This window comes from Pristis pectinata, chromosome 23, assembly GCF_009764475.1.
Source record: "Pristis pectinata isolate sPriPec2 chromosome 23, sPriPec2.1.pri, whole genome shotgun sequence".
In the NCBI taxonomy this organism is placed as follows: domain Eukaryota; kingdom Metazoa; phylum Chordata; class Chondrichthyes; order Rhinopristiformes; family Pristidae; genus Pristis; species Pristis pectinata.
In genome coordinates, this window is record NC_067427.1 from 5898315 (window position 1) to 5923579 (window position 25265).

Here is a 25265-nt window from a genome sequence, read left to right on the forward strand (position 1 = left end):
CTACAAACAATTCATCAAAACATGTTTTCCAAATCTCTCTTTGGAGTCACTTCTAATCTTGTATCATGGCTCATCTCAGTATTTTGGAATCCTTTCTTTGTTAGTGTCTGAAAGTTGCTTATTTTGTTTTACAGAAAATGTTTCTATGGCTAGTAATATTAGAACAAAAAGAACAGGACCAGGAGAAGGCCAGCTGACCACTTGAGCTTGCTCCTCAATTCAAAAAAATTTCCCTTTTGTAAAACCGTGCTTGATGTTATTTTCCAAATATTCCACTGGTATCTCCTTAATGATGGATTGCAGCATTTTCCCAAAGACCTACATTAGGCCACCTGTTTTGAATCTCTCCTTTCTTGAATGTTTGCCACATTTTCCAATCATCTGAAACCTCAAGAATTGAGGGAATTTTGATAAATAATTACAGCCACTTTGCAGCCACTTCCTTTAAGCCCCTATGATGCATGCTATCACCTGTCAGACTTGTCAGCCTTTTGCCCCATTAGTTTGGTCAGTACTTGATCTCCAAGTGGTAGAGATTTGTTTTTAAAAGCCTCGCTCCCTATTGCTCCAGATGTATTTGGTGTCTTTAACCTTGAGGACTGATCTAAAGTAATTAGTGAGGATCTCTGATTTATCTATTTCCTTTTATTACTTCCCCAGTTTGTTCCTCCAGGGGACTTACTTTTGCTACTTTAGTTTACTTTTATACATGGAGAAGCTCTGTCTGTTTTTACATTATTTGCTGGTTTATTCTTGTGCTGTAGTTTCCTCTTGAAAATTTTTTTTAACCATCCTTTGCTGACTTAAAAATTTCCCAAACCTTGGCTTATAATTAGTCTTTGCAAAATTGTACTCCTTTTTCAATTTCATACCATCCATGTTAATTGTTTTGTCCATTCATATAAATTTTCTTTGCTGAAATATCACCACTAAAAATTGTAAGATGATTGAAGCAATCTTCAGTGGTAAATTTCAACCAGATTGGATAGCACTTTCAAATTATCTTCTTTTTACAAGAGGGAAACTTTATCCACGTGTTTACCATATGGATTAGCCTCAGGAAGGTGGATTCAGAATGGAATGTTCTGTGAAATAGTTCAAAGGCTTCTGAGATTTAAAGAAATTTTGAATTAGAAATTCTGAGGAGGTTTGGCATCAGACTCTTGGCATAACAAATGAATGAAGCTTTATTACTGGTGAAATTACTACAAAAATCAGATGTATTTTGGCATTAGAATTGCTAATTCATTTAGTTCAATTGACATTGTGGTGAACTCCAGCTTATTAAGCAATTGCACATAGGTATAAGTTATTAATTACCTTCTGAGAACTGAAAAGATGAAGGTGCATTATCTGAGCTTTGAGACTGGAGTTACTATTATTTAGGACGTGATGTGAAGCTACTGAGATAACCATTCATACATGACTGCAATAGACCAGTGTTCCACATAATACCTATGGTATCACATCTGAAGTTTCAAGGAAAATATTAAATTTTCCTTCAGTGCTACTTTTTTTCCTTTATAATGAGTTATCACCATCATTGCTAAGCTCTGGTAGATGAAATTATAAAGGAGTCCCAGAATTGTTTGTGTTTAAGCAGTTCACCCAGTGAGTAATAATTGGGTGCTGGTTCCTTGTCTGACTTGTCAGTGAATGCAGAAAACTCTGAGTAGGTGACTGAGATTTCTACACTCAGTATAAATGATGCTGTTAATATAACCACTACCAAAGTTTGCTGATTTTTAAAAGAAATTGTGCATGTCCCAAAACTTTACATGCAATTAGTCATGCAGCCAGAATTATTTTGGTGGTTGATCTTGAACTTGACAAGATTTAATTGTTAAAAAGTCATTTTTTGGAGGCTGTCCCCATTCCACCTCCCACCACTTCGTTTTTACAGAACGCATTTTTTAAAAAAAACAAGAAGCACAACTACTTCACTTAATCCATAAACTACAGATCTGTAGTACTCTGTGCTCTTTTGGCAAGAGGCACAAAAACTTTTTTGTTCATTTGGGGGTGGAAGGGTTGTTTGGTATCTTGTTGCATCATTGAAAAACAATTCGTTAGAACAATTTGAATTTTTGCTGATATTTCTTGATCATTAATTTTAATAGGTCATATGATGCAAATTAATTTCCAAAATCATATGAAAACTAATTGTTCATGTATTTCCTATGAGATTACTACTACAGCGACTTTCTTTAACTCAATTACTTGTATAACGTCTTTTACCCAGAACTGTAGTGCTGTGTTCTCATGCCCTACAAATGCTGTCATTGTAGTTTAGAATTCAGCAGTTTGGTCTTTCGCTATAGAACCAAAGCATGCTTCTTGGTTCATCCAATGAAAAAAAACTAGTGACAAATGCACATTGATTAATGCAGAAAAAAAATTAACTCGTGAGCTGAAGCAAAGAGATTTGCACCACCTGGTGGCCATTTTATCAACCTGCCTTTTTACCAACTGCAACTGAATTTGGATTGTGATGAAGAAGGAATTCAAGAATTGCTGAAAGGAATTGGACTGAAAAATTCTAGTCTATCTATTTTAGTTGTTTAAATTGTTTTAGTAGCAGTGCTACTGTTTGTTTTTTAATTGTATGGATAAAATGGCCAATAGTATAAGGGTAACTGCATCAAACAGGTAAAATATCTGTGTGCTAAATAAAATATCCAAAGATTTGGCATTTAGTTTTCAGCTGGCAATCCAGTCATGTTCACAAATTTATTATGGGCACAAAGATTAAACTTGAGTCTTTCACATCTGTGGACCATCCTATTGCATTTCCTATCCAATGAAATACACGTATTCACAGTCTATAATCAGTGATTTGCCCAAGTGGACCCAATGTAATATCTTTAAGTTTACTGATGACATGAAACCAAGTGAGTTGTAATGGAGATGCAATGAAGCTTCAAGGGGATGTAGACAAGCTGAACAAGTGGGCAACAACATTGCAGATGGAGTACAATGTGGAAAAGGTGTGTGGTTATCCACTATGGTAGGAAAAAATAGAAATGCTGAGTATTTTAAATGGTGAGGGATTGGGAAATGTTGAATTTCAATGAGACTTGGTTTTCCTTGTACACAAATTACTGAAAGCCAACATGCAGGTAGTTAGGAGGCAAGTAGTATATTGTCTTTTATTTGCAAGGCAATTTGGTTATTAGGATCACTTACTAAAATTATGAAGGGCCTTGGTGAGACCACACCTGGAGTATTGTGCAGAATTTTTGTCTGCGTACAAAAAAAGGGATATATTTGCTGAAGAGACGAGGATTGACCAAAGGCTCATTATTTCAGACGAAGACCTTTATTTTCATTGAGATGTACAAGATTTAAGAGGGCTTGATGTTTCACCTGGCTGTGGACTTGAGAACTAGGGGTTAGGAACTCAAAATATGGGGAAGCCATTTAGGATTGAAATGAGGAAAGTCTCTGTTCCAGGATTGGTGAATCTTTGGAATTCTTTACCTCAGAGTTGAAGAGGCTCAGTCTTTGGTTAGATTTAAAACCAAGATTGATTTCTGGGCATAAAAGGAATTGAGGGATATGGGGATAGGTCAGGAAAATGGTGTTTTAAGTTTGAAGATCAGCCATGAAGTTGTATGTCAAAGCAGCTGGGGCAACGTGGGGGATGAATGGCTTCTACCTACTCCTAGTTCTGCTGTTCCTCTGCACAGATAAAGGGTCTCGACCCAAAACATTGAAGGTCCATTTCTCTTCTCAGATGTTGCCTGACCCACTAAGTTCTTCCAGCAGCTCATTCTTTTTTTTGTTCTAGATTGCAGTATCTGCATTCTCTTATGTCTCCAAGTTAAATACTATGTGGCCCTTGGATGTTTGAGCAATTTTAGCGAGAGTTAAAATCTTACTCATGTGATACTGAAGGCACCCTTTTGGCACTTGAAGTCTTGGCAGTTCTTTATTGGGAAGGGCAAAATTTTCCATCTTGCTGTTCAGGGCTTTTCATCAAGGTACAGAATTAAACTTATTGTGTAGCTCCAGCAATGTGCTTACAACCTTAAACCCTGTGCACCTACTAATAAACTATTAAACTTGTATCAACCAATTATGGCATGAGTTGGAATGATGGATTGGTGCAGTGGTTTGCATATTTTTGTGGCAACAACCTGTATTGTTATGCACTGGGTGGTGAATAATGCAACTGAATTCATGAGGGTTTGAGCAGAGGTTTTCAATCTATTGATCACTGCTACAATTTGGTTCCAGTATTGGCAATTAAAAATACCAAAGAGCGGAACTCCATGCACTTGCACATGTGTTTCATCTGGTTAAGGAGCAGTGTTGAACCAGCAGTGTAATCCCAATCCAGAAACTTCACTGCATACTGTAGCAAAATAAATGGATTTACATTTGATCAATTATATGCTTAGTACAATTATTATTAAATTCATAAACAGAAGTATAATGAGAATTTGAAATTATGTACTGTGCTTAAAAATATGGTAATGTAAACTACATAGGAAATTGTAGATTTTATGCTGAAATATTTGAATTGTTTGATGATAATTAAACACCATTTGGATTAGCATAGATTTTTACCAAATATAGATTAGTCCTTCCAAGTTGTAGGCTGTTTAAATGTGTTTTGACTACTTTCTCTACTTTGATCAGGTGTTGAGCATGCAGCTCGCCGAGAGTGGGCAGGGCGAAGTACCTGTAGAGGATGGAAAACTCCATGGCAAACCAGATAAAACTCTGCGCTTTTCTCTATGCAGCGATAATATGGAGGGAATATCAGAAGGTGAAGCTTTTCCTACGGGCGAGCATTAAGTTGCATGTAGTCCTTGCCCCAGTCTTCATGACTTGATTTCATTCCCAGTACCCTAATGCTTTGCACTTAAAATCTCAGCTTTTGTCTTTAAATCTTGTGCGGTCTCACTTCAGCCCATCACGGAAACCTCCTCCAATCTAGATTCTTGCCTTCCAATAAATTCTTCTTTCCTTTTGAATTTGTTTTTTTTTGTCCATCATCACCTTTTGCTCCACTTATGACACATCAGATTCTGAGGCTCTTATTGTTTCTGTAAAATGTTTCTCCTTTCCAAGCTACTAATTCTTCACAAAATCTCCTTGGGAAATAACCCATTCATTTGCTAAGCTGCAGGTCGCCTCTCCCAACCTGTCCCTTCCTGGCTTGGTGTACGTTTTGTATGAACTACTCTGAAGCGCTGAGGGGTTTTTGTTATTGTGTTAAGGGGATATGGGGGGATAACATGTAGAATTGTGGATTATAAGAGAATTTACTGATTAAATTCTTTGGTATTTAAAACTCAGATTTTAATAGTGATGCCATCCCTATGTTACGGTCATTCTGATTTTAAAAAAAATGAACTGGGTTAAACAGTATTTAACCTGAATCTTGGAGTACTGATGAATGATTAGCACTCAAAATGTTGCCAATCAGAAAGTCATCAGTTCTTTATAATAACCTGTATATTGTTACACCAGAAAAAAGTGGCTACTGTTGCCAGTAGTACTGTAATCAATTCAGTAAGTCTATTAGTTCTGAGATTTTATCAGCTGGATTAATCTAGTTAGTGAATCTTGACATGGAAGGGAGTTTAAAAAGAAACCGACTTTGAAGGTGAGTTCAGCAAAATGTGTGTTACGGGGTAGCAGGATATGAAATCCATTCAGGATGTTCCTGTCTTTTATTTTGTTTGCCTGTTTATTTAATTCATTTAATTAATTTAATTTGTATTTCTAATAGGACCTTCAAACCGTTCAAACTCTGTGTCCTCACTGGACCTGGAAGGAGAATCAGTCTCTGAACTTGGAGCAGGACCCTCTGGAAGTAATGGTGTTGAAGCTTTGCAACTGTTAGAACATGAACAAGGTCAGCAAAATAGAAAGCCAGTCATGTTGCTTGAAAGTTCAACCAGTGGAAGATTTTCTTTTTAAGGACTGTTTCCAAGCAAGCCACTGAATGCATTCACTACATCTAGATTCTAGTTAACTTGTGCGTTGCTCCAGTAAGAACTTCTGGAAGGAACCCTGCTCATCAATGATAACTAATGCTTTTCTCCGCTCCTTCCTGCATTTTAAATTAATTCATACCCTTAATTAGATCATGGTACGATTTAGACTAACATGTGACATACAGATTTCTGGTTTGTGCAGCACTTTCCATCTCTCTTTTAATTGGGATTGATGGTTTTTTTCAGGATATTCCAGATTTCTTTTGAGAGACTGGATTCCTTTGTTATTTCTTCAGGTAGGTTAGGGTTTCTTTTCACTCCTATTTAGCTGATCAGCACTCTATTTAGAAGTAGATTTATTGTTTTAGTGGTGGAATCATATTCAGCTAATGGAGAATGAAACGTGATGGAGTTGTTTTGAGATTTATTAGTTAAGATAATTGATTTTTTTTGGTCAGGAAGTAGGTAGTTACTGAGGAGGCTGGAATTGATGCAATTCCAAAATTGCCTAACATGTTCTGCCACTTGGGCTGTTTCCTCAATATATACTAATAAGAATTTTGTACTCTGGGTAGTGTGAGTGTTTTCCTCCCTGGTGTCCTTTGTGGCATGTATTGTGCCGATGATGCCCAGTGATGGTATTGCAGAGTTGGTTGATCCCAATAGTTAGATATGAATGGTTTACCAATACCTGTTCATCAAGTCTGGTTTAGGTATGCAAGATGGAGCTAAAGATGCTGTCAATTTCTATGTGTGTCGAAGGTATACGCCGTAAAGCCATTGCTAACTGTAGTGCAGGAGGGGAAGTGCTTGACTTCTGGGTCTAATTTTGTATTTGCTTATGGCTTCTTGCTGAACCAGTTCTTAAGGCTACAGACTTGTCTTTCATGACACATGATTTGTGAGACAAAGCTTAAAAGGCAAACTCAAATGCTTGTTTGCACTATTGGCCATCTGCTGTTGTGGTGATTACTTGATTTCTGTTAATTAGAAGCAGCGAGTGCCCACGTTCTGTTTTCATTGGAGTAAAGTTGAAGGTTGCATTGACATTCACAAGTGTGATTTCTTAGTATGATACTCAGTGTAACAGATTCATGCATCAATATGAGGGGCAAGGTGTCGTAGTGGTCAAGTTACAAAATTACCAGTGAGAGACGTGCACCAATGACCCAGCGGCACTAGTTTGAATTCTACCATGGCAGCTGAATAATTTAAATTTGGTTATTTAAATTAATCTGGAATTAAAACTTATTTCAGAAGCAGTAACCATGAAACTACTGGATTGTTGTAAATACCCATGTGGTTCGCTAATGTCACTTGGAAAGAAATGGGCCACCCTTTCCAGGCCGGCCTGTGTGTGACTTCAGACCCATTGATGTGGTTGACACTTAACTACGTCCTCCAATTCAGTGGCAGTAAGGAGTGAATAATAAATATTGGGTTGCCAGCAAAGCTTGCATTCTGTGAACAAATGATGAAATAGTGCCAGTACAAGAGAAAAGTTTAATGCCTGGGGGCTGTAAAGCTACATCATTGATCTTTTCAAGCTTTCATTGTAGTCTTCAGCCTTTTTTAAGCAAGGAACATTTAATCTATTTTACTTTCGTATAGAGTGTAGAGGTGAGAAATAAATTTGAAGCAGTCTTAATTACGGTGCATGAGCTAGCCATGTATTTGGCTTCAGAGTTCTGATGAACTTGCCTTAGGGCATGGTCCCTCATTTCTTTTCTGTTAAGTTCAGTTAGTGAGAGACAAATTCTGTCTGAACACAGTTCTGTACCCAGCAGTTCTTCTTCGATAAGTTGATTCTCAACATTTTTTTAAAAATGCTATTCTTTGAACTTTTAGAACCCTTCACACTTGCTGCAGTTGTAACTGTTATTGTTGTCTGTTCCAAAACTGTGGTGATTTGCTGCTGCAGAATTTATAACTACCAGTACCCCAAAAATGATGAATACTGATCTCTGACTCAAGTAAACCAGAAAGGGTTCATTACCGACAGTACTGTTTTACCATCCACAAAATTAAATGATCATGAAAATTTCTTGTTTACATTTGAACTTCAGAAGACAAAATGCAGGAGCAAAACAAGTATGTGAACTTGTAATATTCAAATGACATTGTCCAAATATGAATGGTCCATTGTCACTTAAATCTAATTTTCCTTTTTTAAAGGGAACTTAGTTCTGCAATTAAGTGACACCCACACTGTAGGGTGCACTTTGCTCATTTTCAGCAACATTGCTTCAGTAACAAATTGGGTTGGGGGAGTGAAATTGGCTTTCATAAACAAGGATGTTGGAGATTGTAGTCTAGAAAACATGATTTTTGAGTTGCATGGTGTATAGTTTTGTGAAAAGGACACTTACAAATGGCTACGTCATAATGAAATGCCATATCTCAGATTGTATGAAATTCCATATTTATTACAACATGCTTCCATCTTATTGTCCTCAAACGTACCACTGAGCCAAATTTCTGTTTCTACACTTGGCAAGGTGCTTTGAGAATATCCAATTGCAGGTTTACTAGATAGTAAACAACAGTTTTAGCTCCATAACTTTTTTTGTTCAGAGCAGAGCATATTTTAACTTATTAACTAAAACCTCCAGCAAGAATTAATAATATTTCTTTATTCTATTTTAGCCACCACCCAAGACAATCTGGATGACAAACTCCGTAAATTTGAAATTAGAGACATGATGGGGCTGACAGATGACAGGGACATTTCGGAAACTGTGAGTGAGACTTGGAGCACAGATGTCCTGGGAAGTGATTTTGATCCAAACATTGATGAAGATAGACTACAAGATATTGCAGGTAAATAATTAAGTTGATGGTGCATATATTAGTATTTCAGCACTTATATAAGTATTTTGATTCAGGATTCTAATGTATGACAAATGCTTCTAAAACATTGCTAAGGCATGGCGTTGCATATCCTGGTAAGCTAAATGCTTTAGTATGGTAATTGTGTTTTCAATTTGCTGTAGAAAAAACATAACATTCATTGTGTTAAATATGCTTGTCCTCTTAATAAAGAGGTGTGGTAAATTTTCCAGTCTAGTGTGTGATAAATATCAAGTGATTAACAGAAACACTTCTGCTGCCCACCAAAATGTTGCCTGTAATGAAAGCAATTATGTTCAACAGAATGGTCTTAGAAAGATTCTTTCATTTTAGTTTACTTCTAATTGTTCTGCAGGTTTACTAGGAAATATGGGAATTGTCATGTTTTGCTGGTTATGAATTTGATAAAGTAATTTTGCTGAATAACTTCAGCACAATTACTCATAGCAAAACAAATATGGGCTTTGGTAAATGAAAATCAAAACAAAAAGATGCTGGAAATCTGTAATAAATTTTTAAAGTGCTAGAAGCACTCAACAGGTCAAGCAGCATTTGTGAAAGGAGAATGGAGTTCATGTTTCAGGTCGAAGACCCCTCCTTGGAACCGGGAAAGAAAGGAGGGGGGAGAAAAAGCAAATTAGCTTTTAGATGCAGAGAGGCTGGGGTAGGGATCTATGGAACGAAGGGAATATGTTTCCAGTATTTTCTGGGTTTTTTTGTGGTCTTTGCTAAGCTTGAAGTATCCTGAAACAGCCAAAAGAATATTATTTACAACTACTTTCTTGATTGAATGTGATACCTGGATGCCATTTTCCAATGGAGATAAGAGACTTACAGATGTTGGAATCTGGAGCAACAAACAAGATGCTGGAGGAAGTTGGCAGGCAGGTTGGGCAGCATCTGTGGAGGGAAATGGACAGTCAACGCTATGGGTCAAGACCCTTCATCTGGACTGAAAGATAGAGGGGAGATGGCCAGTATGTTTTTAAAAAAAAGTGAGGAGATGCAGTGGAGCAAGAGCTAACAAGCGATAGGTAGAACCAGGTGAGGAGGGGATACACAGGTGGAGGGCATGGTGGAAATAGTGACAGAGACTGGGAGATAGGCAGAGGTGACAAAGGGCTGCAGATGGTGGGATCTGATAGAGGAAGGTGGAGCATGGAATCAAATTAGGGAGGTGGGATGGGCAGATGGGAACAGTGGGGGGCGGGGAACCAGTGGACTGCATGATAGGGTGGAGGAGGGGAAAGAAACAAGGTGATTAGCTGGGGAGGGTGTGGGAAGAACAACATATTTTACCTCTCCTTCCACACCGACCTGTCTGTCCTCGGTCTCTTCCATTGCTTACAGACAGGCCAATCACAAATTGGAAGAACAACATTTCATATTCTGCCTGGGTAACTTGCAATGGTATGAACATTGATTTTTCATACTACAGGTAGCCCACATGGCTGATGTTCTTCTCTCACACACACACTCACCCATCCACCTAGTTTCTTGTTCCCTTTATTCACCTTTCCCATCCCCTCCCCCTTCCCCACCTGGTTCCATCTGCCCATCATCCCCTCTTCATCTGGTTCCACCTATCACCTACCAGCCCCTGTCCCAATCCTCCTACATGCTATGTATGCACTGGCAATCTTTTCATTTCCCTCTGTCCTGAGTCAGGGACTCGACCTGAAACATTGACAGTCACAAAATGTAGAGGGAATGCTATCTGAGGTATCTTTCAGATGATACGTTCAACTCCTATATTTCCCCTTAATAGGATATACAGGATCTTGCAGAATTATTTTTATAATAGCTGTGGATATCTCTCCTCTGTGTCCTGATCAATGTCACCAAAAACAAACAGATTATCTGGTGGTCATCTCATTGCTGTTTGTGGGACCTTGCTGTGTCAAAGTTGCATTTTCTTTCAATTTAAATTAAAAGTAATTCATTCGCTGTAACATGCTTTTTCCTTCCCTTATGTTTAATTCAAACATAATATAACTTGTGGAAAGAGAACAGAGTTCAGTATAAATTCAGTATGATGCAACCCTATATTTAATTCTTCCCACTCCCATATGACCTAGTCGCTATCAGATTCCTGAAAAGTAGCCTGGAGGGATGCATCAGATGACAGATTTATTTTTCTCTAAAGATGCTGCTTACCTGTCACCCAGTAATGCTCTACAGGAAGAATCATAGGTGTTTCTTGCCACTTGTGGCATACTGGATTGAAACACTGACATGTTCTGCAGCTGAACCACTATAGTACTTCAAAATGAAAGAAAGCTACACAATTCTAAATCATCAACATTGCTTCTAATAACACATTTCACTGAAAACTTTTATTACTGTTGACAAACATGAACTTCTTAAAAAAAACGCATTATATTAAATACAACTGTCATTTGCTGAATCCCAGCAGTGTGATTGACCTTGGTTCTTTCTCATTTGCATCCAGAATTTTTCATGCTTTTAGATTATGTGTTTTGGGATGCTTATATCATTAACTGAATTTGCAGCAATTTCCTTATGTGTTTCTCTAAGGGATAGCATTATGAGATGCACATTAAATCTCCATTAATACCTCATTATCCCAGTGATAAGATTACCATGATAATGAGGCATAAATTCTAATTGTTTCAGATCTTGTTGTGCCTCTCATTTAATCATATACCTGTATTTGTCTTCAGTAAGCTTTAAATTGGGAGTGTTTCTGGTGACCTGAAAATATTGCTCAAGATGCTGAAAGCAGATCTTTTAATAACATTCCAAGAGTAAATATTGTTTTAAAAGCTGTTGCTTGTGCTTTCTGTGATTCAAGATGCATGCAAAATTCTGCGTCAGCTTAGATTTGCCCTTTTAAAATCTAGCATCCAATAAAGCTTCAAACTAAAATAGTCTTAAGCACCCATGAATTTAATCAGGAGACTAAACCAGCTAGCATTGTCTGTGGTTTGGCTCTCATTGCAAACTAAATTAGACAAACTTTTTCCCAACATTTTTATTTTTGATCATTTAAATACCTGTACTCGATGAATATTGAACCTGATATTCAAGATGCTCATTTCATAATTCAACTTTGTTTATACACATGAAAATGAATTGTTCAGTCGTTACTTTTCAGCAGATGGTATATTTATATTTTCCAATTATGGTTTATGTGAGTATTTGTTTTCAACTTAATAAACCTGATTATATTTTTAAAGATGACATTACAGTATCTTATCATTGGTTCAGTGCCAAAGGGCTTTGATGCAGGGGCTGAGATTGGTGCTAGAAGTTGAAGTTTGTATACTTGCATTGTGGCCACTGACTTGTGTAAGGCATGGTTTTGCCCTGTATGTTTTCAGTACTTTTCTGCTGTTCATTTATCTTAGTGTACAAGTGAAACAATGATATTAAAGTTGTTCTGAGTTGCTCTCATTCAGGAATAGCTGAATCTTAGTGTTCGTTTGTTGAAATCATCCATGCCCTCTGATTTCTTTATATTTTTATGAAAAAGAAAATTGTACTGTGTTTTAAAAGAATCTGACGTCTTACTTGTTTAGATTTGTCCTATCTCAGTGCTGGTTAATAAATAATGACCTGTTTCTCTTTCACCAAATTATTTCTGTAAAACAAAAATGACCCCAGATTACAAAACATGCCTTAATTCATTTCCAGGCTGTTGGGTATGGGCACTGTTTTTAACTTAGTATGGGTACTTGTGATGGTCAACAGTTTATGTAGCAGCTGCCTGTGGTCTAAATGAAAAATGCTTCAGATTTCTAAATTAGATGTTATAGTATGTTGATGATTGTTAATGCTGTTAATTATACTTAAAGATGTAACGTACTTTTTCTAGAGATTGCAATGCTGCAGTTTGAAAGAGGGACTTCAGAAGCCAATAAAATTGCTGCTGAAGCTATCTAATTCAATATTTCCTTTTTCTTAAAGATGATTCAACACTGCTTCAATGTATTATTTTAAGTAAAAGTGCTGCTGAATGGTACGAGCTAATAAATATTTAATTTTGAACTAGGTGCAGCAGCAGAGAGTATGCTGGGTAGTTTGCTAGGATTACCAGGTTCAAGTTCAGTGCTACTAGATCCCTGCACTGGGTCACAATCTCTGAGAACGACCAGTGAGGCCTGGAGTGTGGAAGTTCTGCCAAGCGACTCGGGTGCGTATGTCATGCTGATAAATTTATTTTTCAAACATTACTAAAAGTACTTCAAAAACATACATCTAATAAATATTTTCTTAAAAAGAAAGTAGTCACAAAGTTAGTAATGCACTCCAATTGCCATTAAGAATTAGCCTTTATTCTTAGTCTTTTGATTTGAGAATCTAATTATTTATTTTTGCTTATGAATTGACCGTTCCTTCGAGTTTGTGGGGTCAAGCCCTTTCTTGAGTTGAGTTTTGCGTTCTTTTTGATGTTGAAATTGCCTGAAGTTGGGTGTACCATGTACAAAGCTGACGATGTGGAAGATGTAAGCATCCCATAGAATTTTGGACCAAGTTATTGTATAATAAAATTGGTTTGAATACAAGGTGGCTGTTTGCTGTTGTTAATCTAAATTCATTTGGCTTCAGTACACTACATTGTGAGAGAAACAGATCTGGCACATTTATAACCACAGATGTTCATGTCTAAAAGATGCCAGAGCAGATGCTTGTGCCGTTTTTATCCAGGTGTTGATAGGTCAAGGGGGGGTAGGGAGGGAATAAATAGGGTATTTGGAAAATAGAATGCAAAATTTAAATTATGTATATGATAGTAATTATGAGCCTTAAAGGTCAGAGTAATGAACACAAGCACTTGAGGCATGGTATGTGTAATATGGGGACATATACAGCATTTGGAGTCAGTTATTTGCAGTTAATATCTCTTGGCCTTTTCTCTAGATACTTAAACTTTCACAATAGTTTAACATAAAACAACATAGGAACAGAAATAGGCTACGCAACCAGTGGAGGCATGTTCGCCGTTCAGTCGGGCTTCGGGTGCAGATCGTTTTCCTGCCTCATTGCCATCATCGTTTCCTTCATAGTTCAGCAATCTATCAATTTCAACTTTGAATGTATTAAATGATTCAACCTTCACGGCTCTCTAGGGTAGAAAATTCCAAAATTTCATGATCCTTTGAATAAGTTTCTTTTCATCTTCGTCCTGATGAGTACATTCATGTCCAAAAATGCCAGAGCAGCTGCTTGTGCTGTTTTCATCCAGTTGTTGATAGGTCGAGGGGGATAGGGAGGGAAGAAACAGTATTTGGAATATAGAACGCAAAATGGTTATGAAAGTAATTGTGAGCCTAAAGGTGCTATTTGGTCAGGAATCAGCTATTTATTCTGAAACTTTGGTTCCAGATTTCAACTCAAAGGGAAATATCCTTGTAGCATTTACCTGTCTAAGCTTTTCAGAATCTGTTGTTTCAAAAGATTACCTTTCATTCTTCTAAACTGTAGTATCTTGTCCCAGCCACTCAGCATTCCTCATAAGATCATTCCTTCATCCCAGGAAACAACCAATGTACTCCATCGTTCTTGCAGCAAAGCTCAACATTCTTTTTGTCCTCCTAATTACTCGTCCCAGGATTATAACTTTGTCATGTACAAGGATATCCAGATCCTTAAGTACAACAGTATTCTGTAATTTGCTTAAGTTTAAATAATATTCAATTTTTTTTTTATTCTTCCTATCTGCATATCTTCATCTCGATGGACTGGGGGAAGAGATGAAGCTAAACTATTTTCCTTTTTTAATTGCTCAGTTATGGAGTCTTGATCTATTTGAGAAATGATATCATAGTTAATGTAGAAATACTCCTGGGAACTATTTTTCAGAAGCTACAGATCTGAAGCAGGAGGAACGACTGCAGGAGCTGGAAAGTTGCTCTGGACTTGGGAGCACATCTGATGATACAGATGTGAGAGAAGTGAGCTCAAGGCCCAGTACTCCTGGACTCAGTGTTGTATCAGGTACGGGATAGTAGCATTTTGTGGTCACTTGTTTTCGGTATGTGAGTAAATATCATGCAGAAGTTTGAAATGGTCCCTCCTCATGAAAACTGTTGCAGCTTCTAATGAAACGTTTTCTTCATTGAAGTCTAATCATAATACTTAGATTTAAGAATTAATACCTTTTAGACTTTTTACACTATTTTACAGGCATCAGTGTTACCTCAGAAGACATACCCAACAAGGTGGAGGATATACGATCAGAATGCAGCTCTGATTTTGGAGGAAAGGATTCTGTAACAAGTCCTGATGTGGAGGAAATTGTGCAAGGTAAGTAATGCTGTTTTAACTAAGCCAACACAAGTATTTGGAATAATAGAGATCAGGCCTTTTATAGTGCAAAAGTAAAATGCGAGGTTTAATTTCCAATGCATTCAGATTTTTAACAGATTTGTATTTTAATATATTCTTCCTGCCGACTCTCCCATCTAGTTGAGCAAGTTCTGTTCGGTTAGGTGTGCCTGAGTTATGCTGCCTGGAATTGAGTTTCCATTGCTAATTTGGAGTACTAGCACTGGTAGTTCAGGGACTGTAAGCTTTATGAGCATTGAAATATGCACATGCTGGTGCTGCACCACACCGTAACCAGACCAGAATTTGGTTTTGTAGTTGAAATTCTTATTTGAACGTCCACAAACAAAGCTCATTTTTATCTGCAGTCTGTTCTGTAACTGACGCGAGTTCATTATACTTCTAAATATGTAACCTATCCAATTGTGCAAGTTTGACTGCATATTTTTTCTTTTGTGTGTTACAGTTGGACATCAGATGACTTCTTCACTTTCCCAGACAGACACATTGCTTGCAATGTTTGATCCGCTGTCTTCAGATGGTAGGTTAAAACTTTCTAAAGCCCACCTTTTGTGGTTTAGGACTAACAGCAGTGACTTCCAGAAAGGAACAGGGTTAACTTGCAACAAGATGCACCTATTTATAAATTGAGGGTTTTATTGTTGCATTTTCCTTTCTCTTCATTCTTCTTTCTCTCCAGAATTCCCACAATTTAATAATTCCATTGAGGTCAAATTGAGAAGTGAGAAAATTATAAAGTGTTTGAGGAAGTGAAGTTGTAATTTATTATGTTTTGCGTTTCTCCATTTAGATATCCTTGCACCATTTTCCCTCTTGAGCTTCCCCAATACTTCCTATGACAGCTGAAGGTGTAGTTGAAACGCCCCTAGTGAATTTCCTAATTCACTTTATTTCCTGCCTCATGGGAATCACTTTGTTTTCACTTGGTGCCTTTCTTAATGACCTAATTGAGATTGACAACTTGTGATATGGAGAATCTGAGCTCCCCAAGGTGCTGCTATTACTTGGCCTATCTACAAATAATAGAGAAAGTTGCCTGAATTAGATTACAATATAGTTAGACTAAAAGTCAGGGAATAAAGATGGAGTTATTTTGTTCTGTGGATAGGAATGTAGAGGACTGGAAGAGAATATTATGGTCCATCTAGTTATGTCCTTTGTGTCTCACACTTGTCTTTTTACAAATTATTTAGCTTCCTTTTGAAATTACTGACATAATTTACCTATATTGCTGCCAGTGCTGTTCATTCTGTGCAATAATTATGTTCTTTGTAAAGGAATTAATAGTGAATTTTATTCCTTTGTAGTGTTTATGATTGAAATTTAGTATACACTTATGTCAATGTTTGCACTATGATGGATCAGAATTAAGATCACAAATTAAAACATCCTTGTGGTTGAAATGCTTAAACTTGGGTATCAGATCAGTTATTTGGTGTGTCTTCACCAAAATCAGAACTTCTCATAATACGTTGACCAAGAATCAGAATCGGGTTAATGAGAATCAGGTTTATTATCACTGACTTGTATGTCGTGAAATTTGTTGTTTTGTGGCAACAGTACAGTGCAAGAGTTTAAAAATTACTATAAGTTACAAAAACTGTGCAAAAGAGAAGTAACAAGGTAGTATTCATGAGTTCATGGACCATTCAGAAATCTGATGGCGGAGGGGAAGGAGCTACTCCTAAAACATTGAGTGTGGGTCTTCAGGCTCCTGTACCTCCTCCCCAGAGGTAGTAATGAGAAGAGGGCATGTCCTGGATGGTGAGGATCCTTAATGCTGGATGCTGCTGCCCTGAAGCACTGCCTCTTGAAGATGTCCTCAATGGTGGGTAGGGTTGCGCCCATGATGGAGCTGGCTGAGCCTACAACCCTCTGCAGCCTCTTTTGATGCAGTTGTTTTCTCAGGGCTTTGGCATTTACCTCCTGTCTTTACTGTAGATGTCAATGGCAAGGCCAACACTTGTTATGTCTGTGAACACTACCTCATTATTTCTCTTTTGCACTATTTAATCTTGTAATTTATGGTAACTTTTATGTTGTTTTCTGCTTGCACTGTACTGCTGCTGCAAAACAACACGTTTCACGACATATGTAAGTGAAAATAAATCTGATTCTGAAAATTTAAATTTGAGGTTAATTAGTTAACTCAATTTTAATTCCTTGTTGGGGTGATAGGATTTGAATTTGTACCTCCAGATCGTTAATCCAGGCCTCCGGGTTACCAATTGGCAACCACTGTGTCACAGTATACTGATGGTTTCAACACTCTAGTTCTCTCCCTCCATGTGGGATATCCACTGCAAGCATTGTACTTCTGGGAACCTTAGCCTCAAGCATAGCCGCAATATAGTGATTCTAGTATTATGGATGATGGAAATAAAGGCTTGTAAAGGAATATGATGGAAGATGAATGGACACTTGGGGCTCTTTTCAATCTCCACCTAGTTTCAAAACACTAAAGTATCAGATAATTGTTGCTCGTCTATATTTCTGTGCTTGTTTTCCTTTTAAAGTCTATTAGCATGAAGTTTGATTTTTTTTTGCTGCAAATCTGTTGCCTTGTTCTCTGAAGCCTTGGGCTTCAGATCCCTCCCATTCAGTTTTGTGTGAACAAATTTTTTTTAAAAATCATTTAAACTTCTGAATGATTTATCTGTATTGTAAATGGGTTTTTGTTTTACACAGATGGTTGCTTTGATCATGATCTTACGACTAATTAAATTTATGCTTCTAGATATTTCACTGAATACTACAGACTATATAAAGTTTCTTTTCTGCTATGCTACCAAGCAAGCTTCAAGTTACAAAAGCATAGATTTAGCTCCAGCTTTACAAGCCGTAGCTCAAAAAAGGGGTATTGAACTTCTCATAACAGGTGTGGCTTATCCAACAAAACTAGGAGATAAATCGAAAGAAAATAAATGGAATTAATGGAGCAGGTTTATGTGGGTGAAGTTGTTGATGCTTAGAAGAATTTTAGAAATGTATTTTATTATACCATATAAACATTGTAAGTAATTGCAAAATGCATAGGGTTAAAAAGAAAGAAGGCTGTGGTGCAAGGTTGTTTTTTCCCTGGAAGTGATTATGCAGTGACATCCCTCGTACATGAACACCAGGCTATTGCTCACTGTTGTATACAGGCCGCAATTTCAACATTTATAGGTAACACAAACTCAACTGTAGAAATGATGAGGAGAAAAATAATGGATGTTGGGAGGACTAAGACGGGTGAAATGGGCAGATACAGAGCAAATTAAATTTAACCAAAATGTGAATTAATCCATTTTGGTCGACAGAATGGGGGGAGGTAATGCAAACTGAACCATGTCTTCAAAAGGGGCAAGGTCTGGGGAGGGCTGATGCCATTAAATACTTAGTGCAAATTGTTTTTGTTTGTGTAACTAAATGCATGGAATACAAAAATAAGGAAATGGCATAAAACCTTTAAATGTTTACATGTCTAAACTGCAGTATTCTGGCCCATTCTTGTCATCTGGAAGGATTTCACGGTCTTGGAAAGGGTGCGGTGGCGGTTTGACAGAACGTGGATGAACGAAGAAGTTGAATGGAGAGATTTGGGAAATTGGTTTTATGATTTGTGTGAAGTGGATTTAAAGGAAGGTTTGATAGAACTGGTCTTACTATTTGCAAGTTTTTGACAGAATTTTTTTTCTGTAGCTCATGGATCTGGAGCTGGAAGGGAAAGATTTATGGCAATTTGCAAATTAAAAGCAAAACAACAGCAATTCATTTTGTACGGCAAATTGTAATGCGCATGGTACTGCCTGAAAGTGTGTTGGCATTAGGTTTATTAGTAATTTTCACAAGGTGGTTGGACAGATCCTTGAAGATTAAACATTTCACTGAGCCATAGAGAGTAGGAGACTACAACGATTGGGTAGCTCCAAATTTTCTGGGATTCCATGAAGCACACCTTCCAAAAACCAGGAAATTCAATGTTATAGGTTTAGAGGTTTTGAAAAGTTTCTCTCTGCATCCCAGCAAGGATTAACAACATTTGTACATTCTGATATTACAAATGGTGGATCTGATTCTCCCAGTTGCTCTTGATATTTTGTCAGAGGTAATCTGCACAGATGTGTCTGCATGCCATAATCCATGTTTTTCATTCATTCCCACTGTTCACAGCTTCAACCATACCATCAATAGTCAGGCCTAAAGTGCACTATGCAAGACCATCACACCCACCACCGGATCCTCCGATATTAGAAGGTGCTATAGGGGGCAGTGATGCCCGATTGCCACCGTTTGGGTCACACATTTGCTGCCAAACTGAAGCCGAGCTGCTTAAACAGCGCCATTCCTTTCCAGAAAGGCTAGTACGCAGCAGGAGCTCTGATGTTGTTTTGGCATCTCGAAGACCAATGAGTGATCCTGGGTGGAATATTCCAGGTAGCAGAAGGGCAGCAAATGAAGAGCTATTTGCATCAGGGGCAGTGACTGGAATCTGTGGACCAACTTCATCTCCAAGCAAAGACTCCCTGGTAAGGTCTAGTCTTAGTGCACAGGTTTCCCATGTTATTTTAAAATCTCATTCTAACTGGGGGTGAGTTCAATTGGTTTACTTGCTGTTGACAAGATGAGCAATAAATTCACTGCGTTTAAAGGCAGTATATAAACGCAGATCTTTCTCAGTGGACGTAAATAACTAATTTTTAAAAATTCTGGAATGAAGTTAAATAGCAAACATCCAGAAATTCTGGTTAAAATTCCTAGTTCCCATTTGTACGTGAAATCAAACCAGCCTTTGCACTAAAGTGCAAGACTGATTTCATATTTGACATGTTTACCCATGGGGGAGGATGTGGAAATTGCTTAATCACAAGAGAAGCGTATTACAATTCAGAAGAAAAGCAAGTTACCTGAGACCAATAATTTGCAGCATACAATGCAACGGTTATTATGAAGTCCTATTGTTAAACTAAAGACTTGAATTTGAGATGTAAAAATTTTGAATATACCTTGCAGTGTTATGTCCTTCAAATCATTTTGCCTGATAAGTATGCTTCAAGATCCCCATTATATCTCTTTTGCACAGGGAGAGGATAGAAAGGACAGTGATGATGAGAAATCGGATCGTAGCAAATCCTGGTGGAAGAAGCGATTTGTGTCTGCTATTCCTAAAGGTCAGTCTTAGGATTATGATTTGCAACACAGAACATGAAATGATTGATCAAATGGTTTTATAATCTAACTGGATCAGAGATCTTTTACTGGAATTCGTCAGTACCTTGAAACAAGGTTATCTTTTCCTAGCTTAACTATATCTGTGTAACTTTCTTGTGCATTTGCCTGTGGCAGCTCAGTGCATTTGATTTGATTGACTCTTACCTGTGAAAATGAAAAGGCTGCTTGTTTGCATTCCTTGTTTTACTGCTTGTCAACTACTTTAGCATGTTAGAAGTCAACAGTCTAGGAATTCCTCAAGAATTTTAGAACTGATTTATTTCCGGTCAATTTCCTTGTCTCTTCCCAAAATTCAGTACTTCCCCCTAATCCCACGTTACTCATGGGGTTCGTATACAAAAAAAACACTTAATGTCTTGCAGCTTCGCTTACTTTAAAAAGAATAGTTATCCTTGGTGTTAGTTACAAATATTTGCCATTGGAAATTTATTTTGAATTAACAAAAATATGCTGACAGATCACCATTGAGAAATAGATTTTACTAAAATAACTGTGGTGACATCTATACCCAGTTGATTTTCAACTAGTTTTAGGTAGGGATGCAGCTGAATATTTTCATTGTAACTGGTATAATGGAATGGAAAGATGTTATCTGATATTAAAACCTTCATTGTTGTCAGGTACACTTCCTCAAGGTTTTGGTTAACGCCATGAATTTCTTCATCCTGTGTGTGAAGAAGTTGCTTTGTTTTTGTAATGTGGTATATTTTCTCTTTAGCTCCCATTTCCTTCAGGAAGAAAGATAAACAAGAAAAAGACAGAGAAGATGGTGCACAGGAAAGGTTTCAGGCCATGCAAGGTTGGCTGATCCTACCTTACATAAAGAATGGTGAATGAGGGACTACAAAAATGAATAACACCTGCATGAAACAGGAATAGCTTAAATTAAAATAAAACAACAAATTATCAGAGCATTATAATTTTTTTTAGAAGATAAATATTCCAAATGCATGGAAATCACTAACAATGTAATACAAGTATGTAGCCTGTATCTATAATTCCAAAGTGCCTTTGCACTGTAGTTGCTAAACTTAATCTAACATATACCTGTAGTTTGGAAGGTTAATTCTAATAGGATCAACCACAATGATCACACTGTGCAGTTGGTCATTAGCCAGTGTACCCAAGGATCCAATTACAAGACAAGTTGTAGATGTCTTGCCTGTGTCTCTGCTCTTTCAGCGATTCTTGGTGCTTTTTCTAACCTGCTATTCTTCTCTCTCTGCCACTTTCCTAACCTTTTCCAGTCCTCTGCAGCACTATTGATTAATTTCGTCTTAGATGAAGCTTCACTTGGTGCAATCAATTTGTTGCTTTGCTCACCCTTTGTTTGTTACTAGTGCATCGCATATCTTTTTATCTCATATCTTTTTGTTATAATTTAAACTGGATGTTACTTGTTCTCTAAAGTTTAAAAGAGTAAGTCAATGAATAATAGGATTTCTCTCCTTTTTGTATTTAAAAGGGAGAAAGTTTGAGAGCCCAGGTGAAATTAAGACAAAACTAGGGCAGACTCTGAAGGAGGTATCTGATTCATACTTAAATCGTCAACTGGAGAAGTTAGAAATGCTTGGTCACAAAAATATCTAAGAATCTTTTCAGTCCATTTTAATGGAGTGAAAGACTGAATTTTCACTTGAAGATTTCTGCCCTCTCAGTTGCACTATAATGTGATCTTGCTCATTGGAGAAGCAACTCGGGTTTGAATAATCGAATTCTTTGGGCACTGATGATCTAATTCCTTTCTTTGTGTTAAATGATGTATCATCATTGGAGAATTAATAATTGTATAGGTGTACGTACTGGGACATTTAATCAATTAACCAATTGATTCAGAAAATTGGTGTTAGGATAAAAGTCTTTGAAATATGTCCCACTGGCAAGATTCCCTGTAGATTCACTTGTTGAATTGATCTCACACATTGTATGTGCTAGTTGTATGGTTTAGTGCTAATGTCCAATCCCTGGATTAAACTAATCTTGACTGGATGATGCAGGGAATGATGTTTCAATGTCCACAAGCCAGGGAAGCAGAGGGGCTTACATTAGCTATGGTTTGTGCTCTTGAATGTTCTCTTCCATTTCTGGAAATCACAAGCGAGTAAAGAGGCAAACCTCAGTGTAGCTCAAAGTAAACGTGTCTGGTAATATTGGGTCGAGCTTCAGTTAAAAGTTGCTTCTAGAGTCAATATCTGCTGCTTTCGCAAGAGGAAAGAAATGTAAGTGTATAAAATAGTTATAGTCGTATTTTCCAGTTTACAATTTCTATTCTTCTGAATACAAGATCATATAAATGTAATTGGCTCACAGATAGCATAAATCCTCTCATTGATGGTCAATTATCTACAAAGCTTTACTATGTATGGCCTCACCAGAAATTGAGTCCTTTATTTCTTTTGAAACTGAATATTTCCAAAATATTACTGCTGTTCTAGTGTGCTTTTATGTAGCACCTTTTTCTCTTCATTCTTGCGCTGTCTCCCGCTCTCACACTCTCTTGATTTGTGTTATTGGCAAGGCCATCGTTTATTGCCCATCCATCCCTGGTTGAGTTCTGTAGGGTACTAGTGAGCTGCTGTCTTGAACTGCTACAGCCCATGTGATGAAGTTACTTCCAGGGTGTTGGGTGGAACGTTTCAAGTTGTTGATCTGCAATGATGGAGGAATGTTGAAGTCGGGATGAAGTGCAAGTTGATGTTGGTTCCATGTAATCGCTGCTTTGGTTGTTCTTGGATGAGAAATTTCCAGCTTTCGGCAGAGTTCCCAGTTGTTAAATTTTGACCTTGCAAATGGCTTCCTGAATTCCCGGTCTGCCGTGGTGCACAAGTGGCCTGGGGAGTGAATCTGTCCTGCCCACAAGCACTTGCTGTCCTTGACATCCCATGAGACCCATCCTTCTGCCTCATCATGGCTGTTCTGGCAGTAGGCTTGCTAGCAATTCCCAGATACCCCAGGACAGCCCAACTCCTGAAAAATCATCTGACAGAAGTGGTTGGGGACTGAGAAGAGCGCGATGGCTACAGCCTGTGTGCACGTAAGCCAAGTGATAGATCTTGAAAATAAACCTGACCAAATTTTGATGTCTGTTGATGTCCCAAAAATTCCAAAACGTCTAAATTTGGGATTAAATCATACAAATTCTGTTTAGGTTTTGCTGATTCATGAACTGAGCAAGTTGAATAATGAGGTTTTCTACTGAGGCAAAAGGTCCTTGGCATTTAAATGTAAATTTTAAAAATGACAGGTATTAAGTACATGGCAATAACTTCTATTTCAAAAGGAGGGAAATACTGTTCTTTGCAACCTTTGATAACAACTAAGACAAGTATCAGCAAAATTAATTGAATCATTAACAAGACCATGATTCTAAACTGACTGGAAAAAAAGCAAATTCTATTTTCTGTCAATGGGTTCTGGAATTAGTATCGATGAGAGGTTGCACTCTAATTTTATTATTATGGGTCCATTGGTATTTGGTAACCAGAGTTTCTGAGGGGAGGAGAAGTTAGTCATTTTTAAATCATAGAAGTTGATGGCATCTGGCATTTGTTCTCACCTGCATACAGATTGATGTGGAGAACAAGGGATGACAATAGAAATTCAGCAACAGAGGGATTGGCATGAACACAGGAAAATAGGAGCTGGGGTAGACCTCCTGGCCTCTAAGCTTAACCTGCCGTTCAATATGGTCATGGCTGATCTGCCTCAGGTCTTCAATTAACTTCTGGACCAGTTTCCCCATAGCCTTCAGTTCCCTGGGTTTTTTTCAAAATATTTATCCACTCTTTAAATCCCTCCAGTGATCTAGCCTTCATGATCCTCTGGTGGAGAGTATTCCAGAGATTTACCACCCTCAGTGAGAAGAAGCTCTACACCCCCCAGTTTAAATGATGTCCCCTTGTTTCGAGACTCTCCACTACTGGAAACATCTCGATGCCTATGCTGTCTTGTTAGGATCTTGTATATTTCAATAAGATCACTTCTTGTTCTTTTAAAGTCCAAAGAATACAGGTTTACCATTATTAGCATTCATGATAGAACAACTGTCTCACCCCAGGAATTGGCCTAGCGACTCTGTGGACTGCCTCTAATGCAAGTATTCCTTAAATAAGGCAACCAATACCATATACACTACTCCAGTTGTGGCCTCACCAACACTTCTAGCAGTGAAGGCCAATGTGACATTTGCCGTCTTAATTACACACTGCAAATGCATGCTAACTTTTAGTTTCATGTATGAACATCTACATTCCTCTATACTCTCATTTGCAGTCTCTCCACTCAGATGATAGTCTGCCTTTTGATTCCTCCGACAAAGTGCATGACCTTACACTTCCCCACATTAACTTTCATTTGCCAAGTTGTTGTCCACTCACTCAACTTATCTATATTCTCTCGCAGAATCCACATTTCCTTGTCGCAGCATGCCCTTCCGCCCTGCTTTATGTCATCAGCAAACATGAAGACCTTACACTCCACTGCCTTCTCCATGTTATTAATACAGATAATAGATAATTGAAAGCCAAGGGTTGATCCAGCACTCCAGTAGTTATGCCTTTACAATCTGAAAATAACCCATTTATTCTGACTCTGCTTTCTATGTGATAACCAGTCTTCAATCCACATTAATGCCTTTCCCTCAATATTACAAGCTCTTGTACAGTAGCCTTTGTGTACACCAAAGGCCCATCTCGAAATCCAAATACACTACACTATAGATTCCCTCAATTGACTACTTGTTATATCCTTAAATTCCAGTCAAATGATTTCCCTTAGATATAAAAAAAAATTGATAGTTTGATTGCATGAAGTTTTTCCAAATAATCAGCTGCTACTACTTGATTATATACTCCATCACCTTCCCTACAACAGATGGTAAACTCATTGGCCTATCAAGTCCTGCCTCTTGTCTCCCTCTCTCCTTGAACAAAGGTGTCC

At 37.6% G+C, this 25265-nt stretch overlaps 1 protein-coding gene across 8 annotated transcripts in view; it reads left to right on the forward strand.

Annotated features, from left to right (window-relative positions):
- Positions 1–25265, forward strand: part of gapvd1 (GTPase activating protein and VPS9 domains 1) — a 92022-nt gene that overhangs the window by 43396 nt on the left and 23361 nt on the right. For 4 of the 8 annotated variants that reach the window (XM_052036831.1, XM_052036835.1, XM_052036833.1 and 1 more), the window contains 10 exons: positions 4645–4774; positions 5744–5869; positions 8598–8771; positions 12817–12957; positions 14628–14762; positions 14952–15071; positions 15559–15633; positions 19269–19624; positions 20179–20266; positions 21046–21156. In XM_052036831.1, coding sequence (XP_051892791.1) covers positions 4645–4774; positions 5744–5869; positions 8598–8771; positions 12817–12957; positions 14628–14762; positions 14952–15071; positions 15559–15633; positions 19269–19624; positions 20179–20266; positions 21046–21156 — 1456 coding nt within the window. The remainder of the gene's footprint in view (positions 1–4644; positions 4775–5743; positions 5870–8597; positions 8772–12816; positions 12958–14627; positions 14763–14951; positions 15072–15558; positions 15634–19268; positions 19625–20178; positions 20267–21045; positions 21157–25265) is intronic. The other 4 variants (XM_052036837.1, XM_052036834.1, XM_052036836.1 and 1 more) reach the window with 2 other exon arrangements.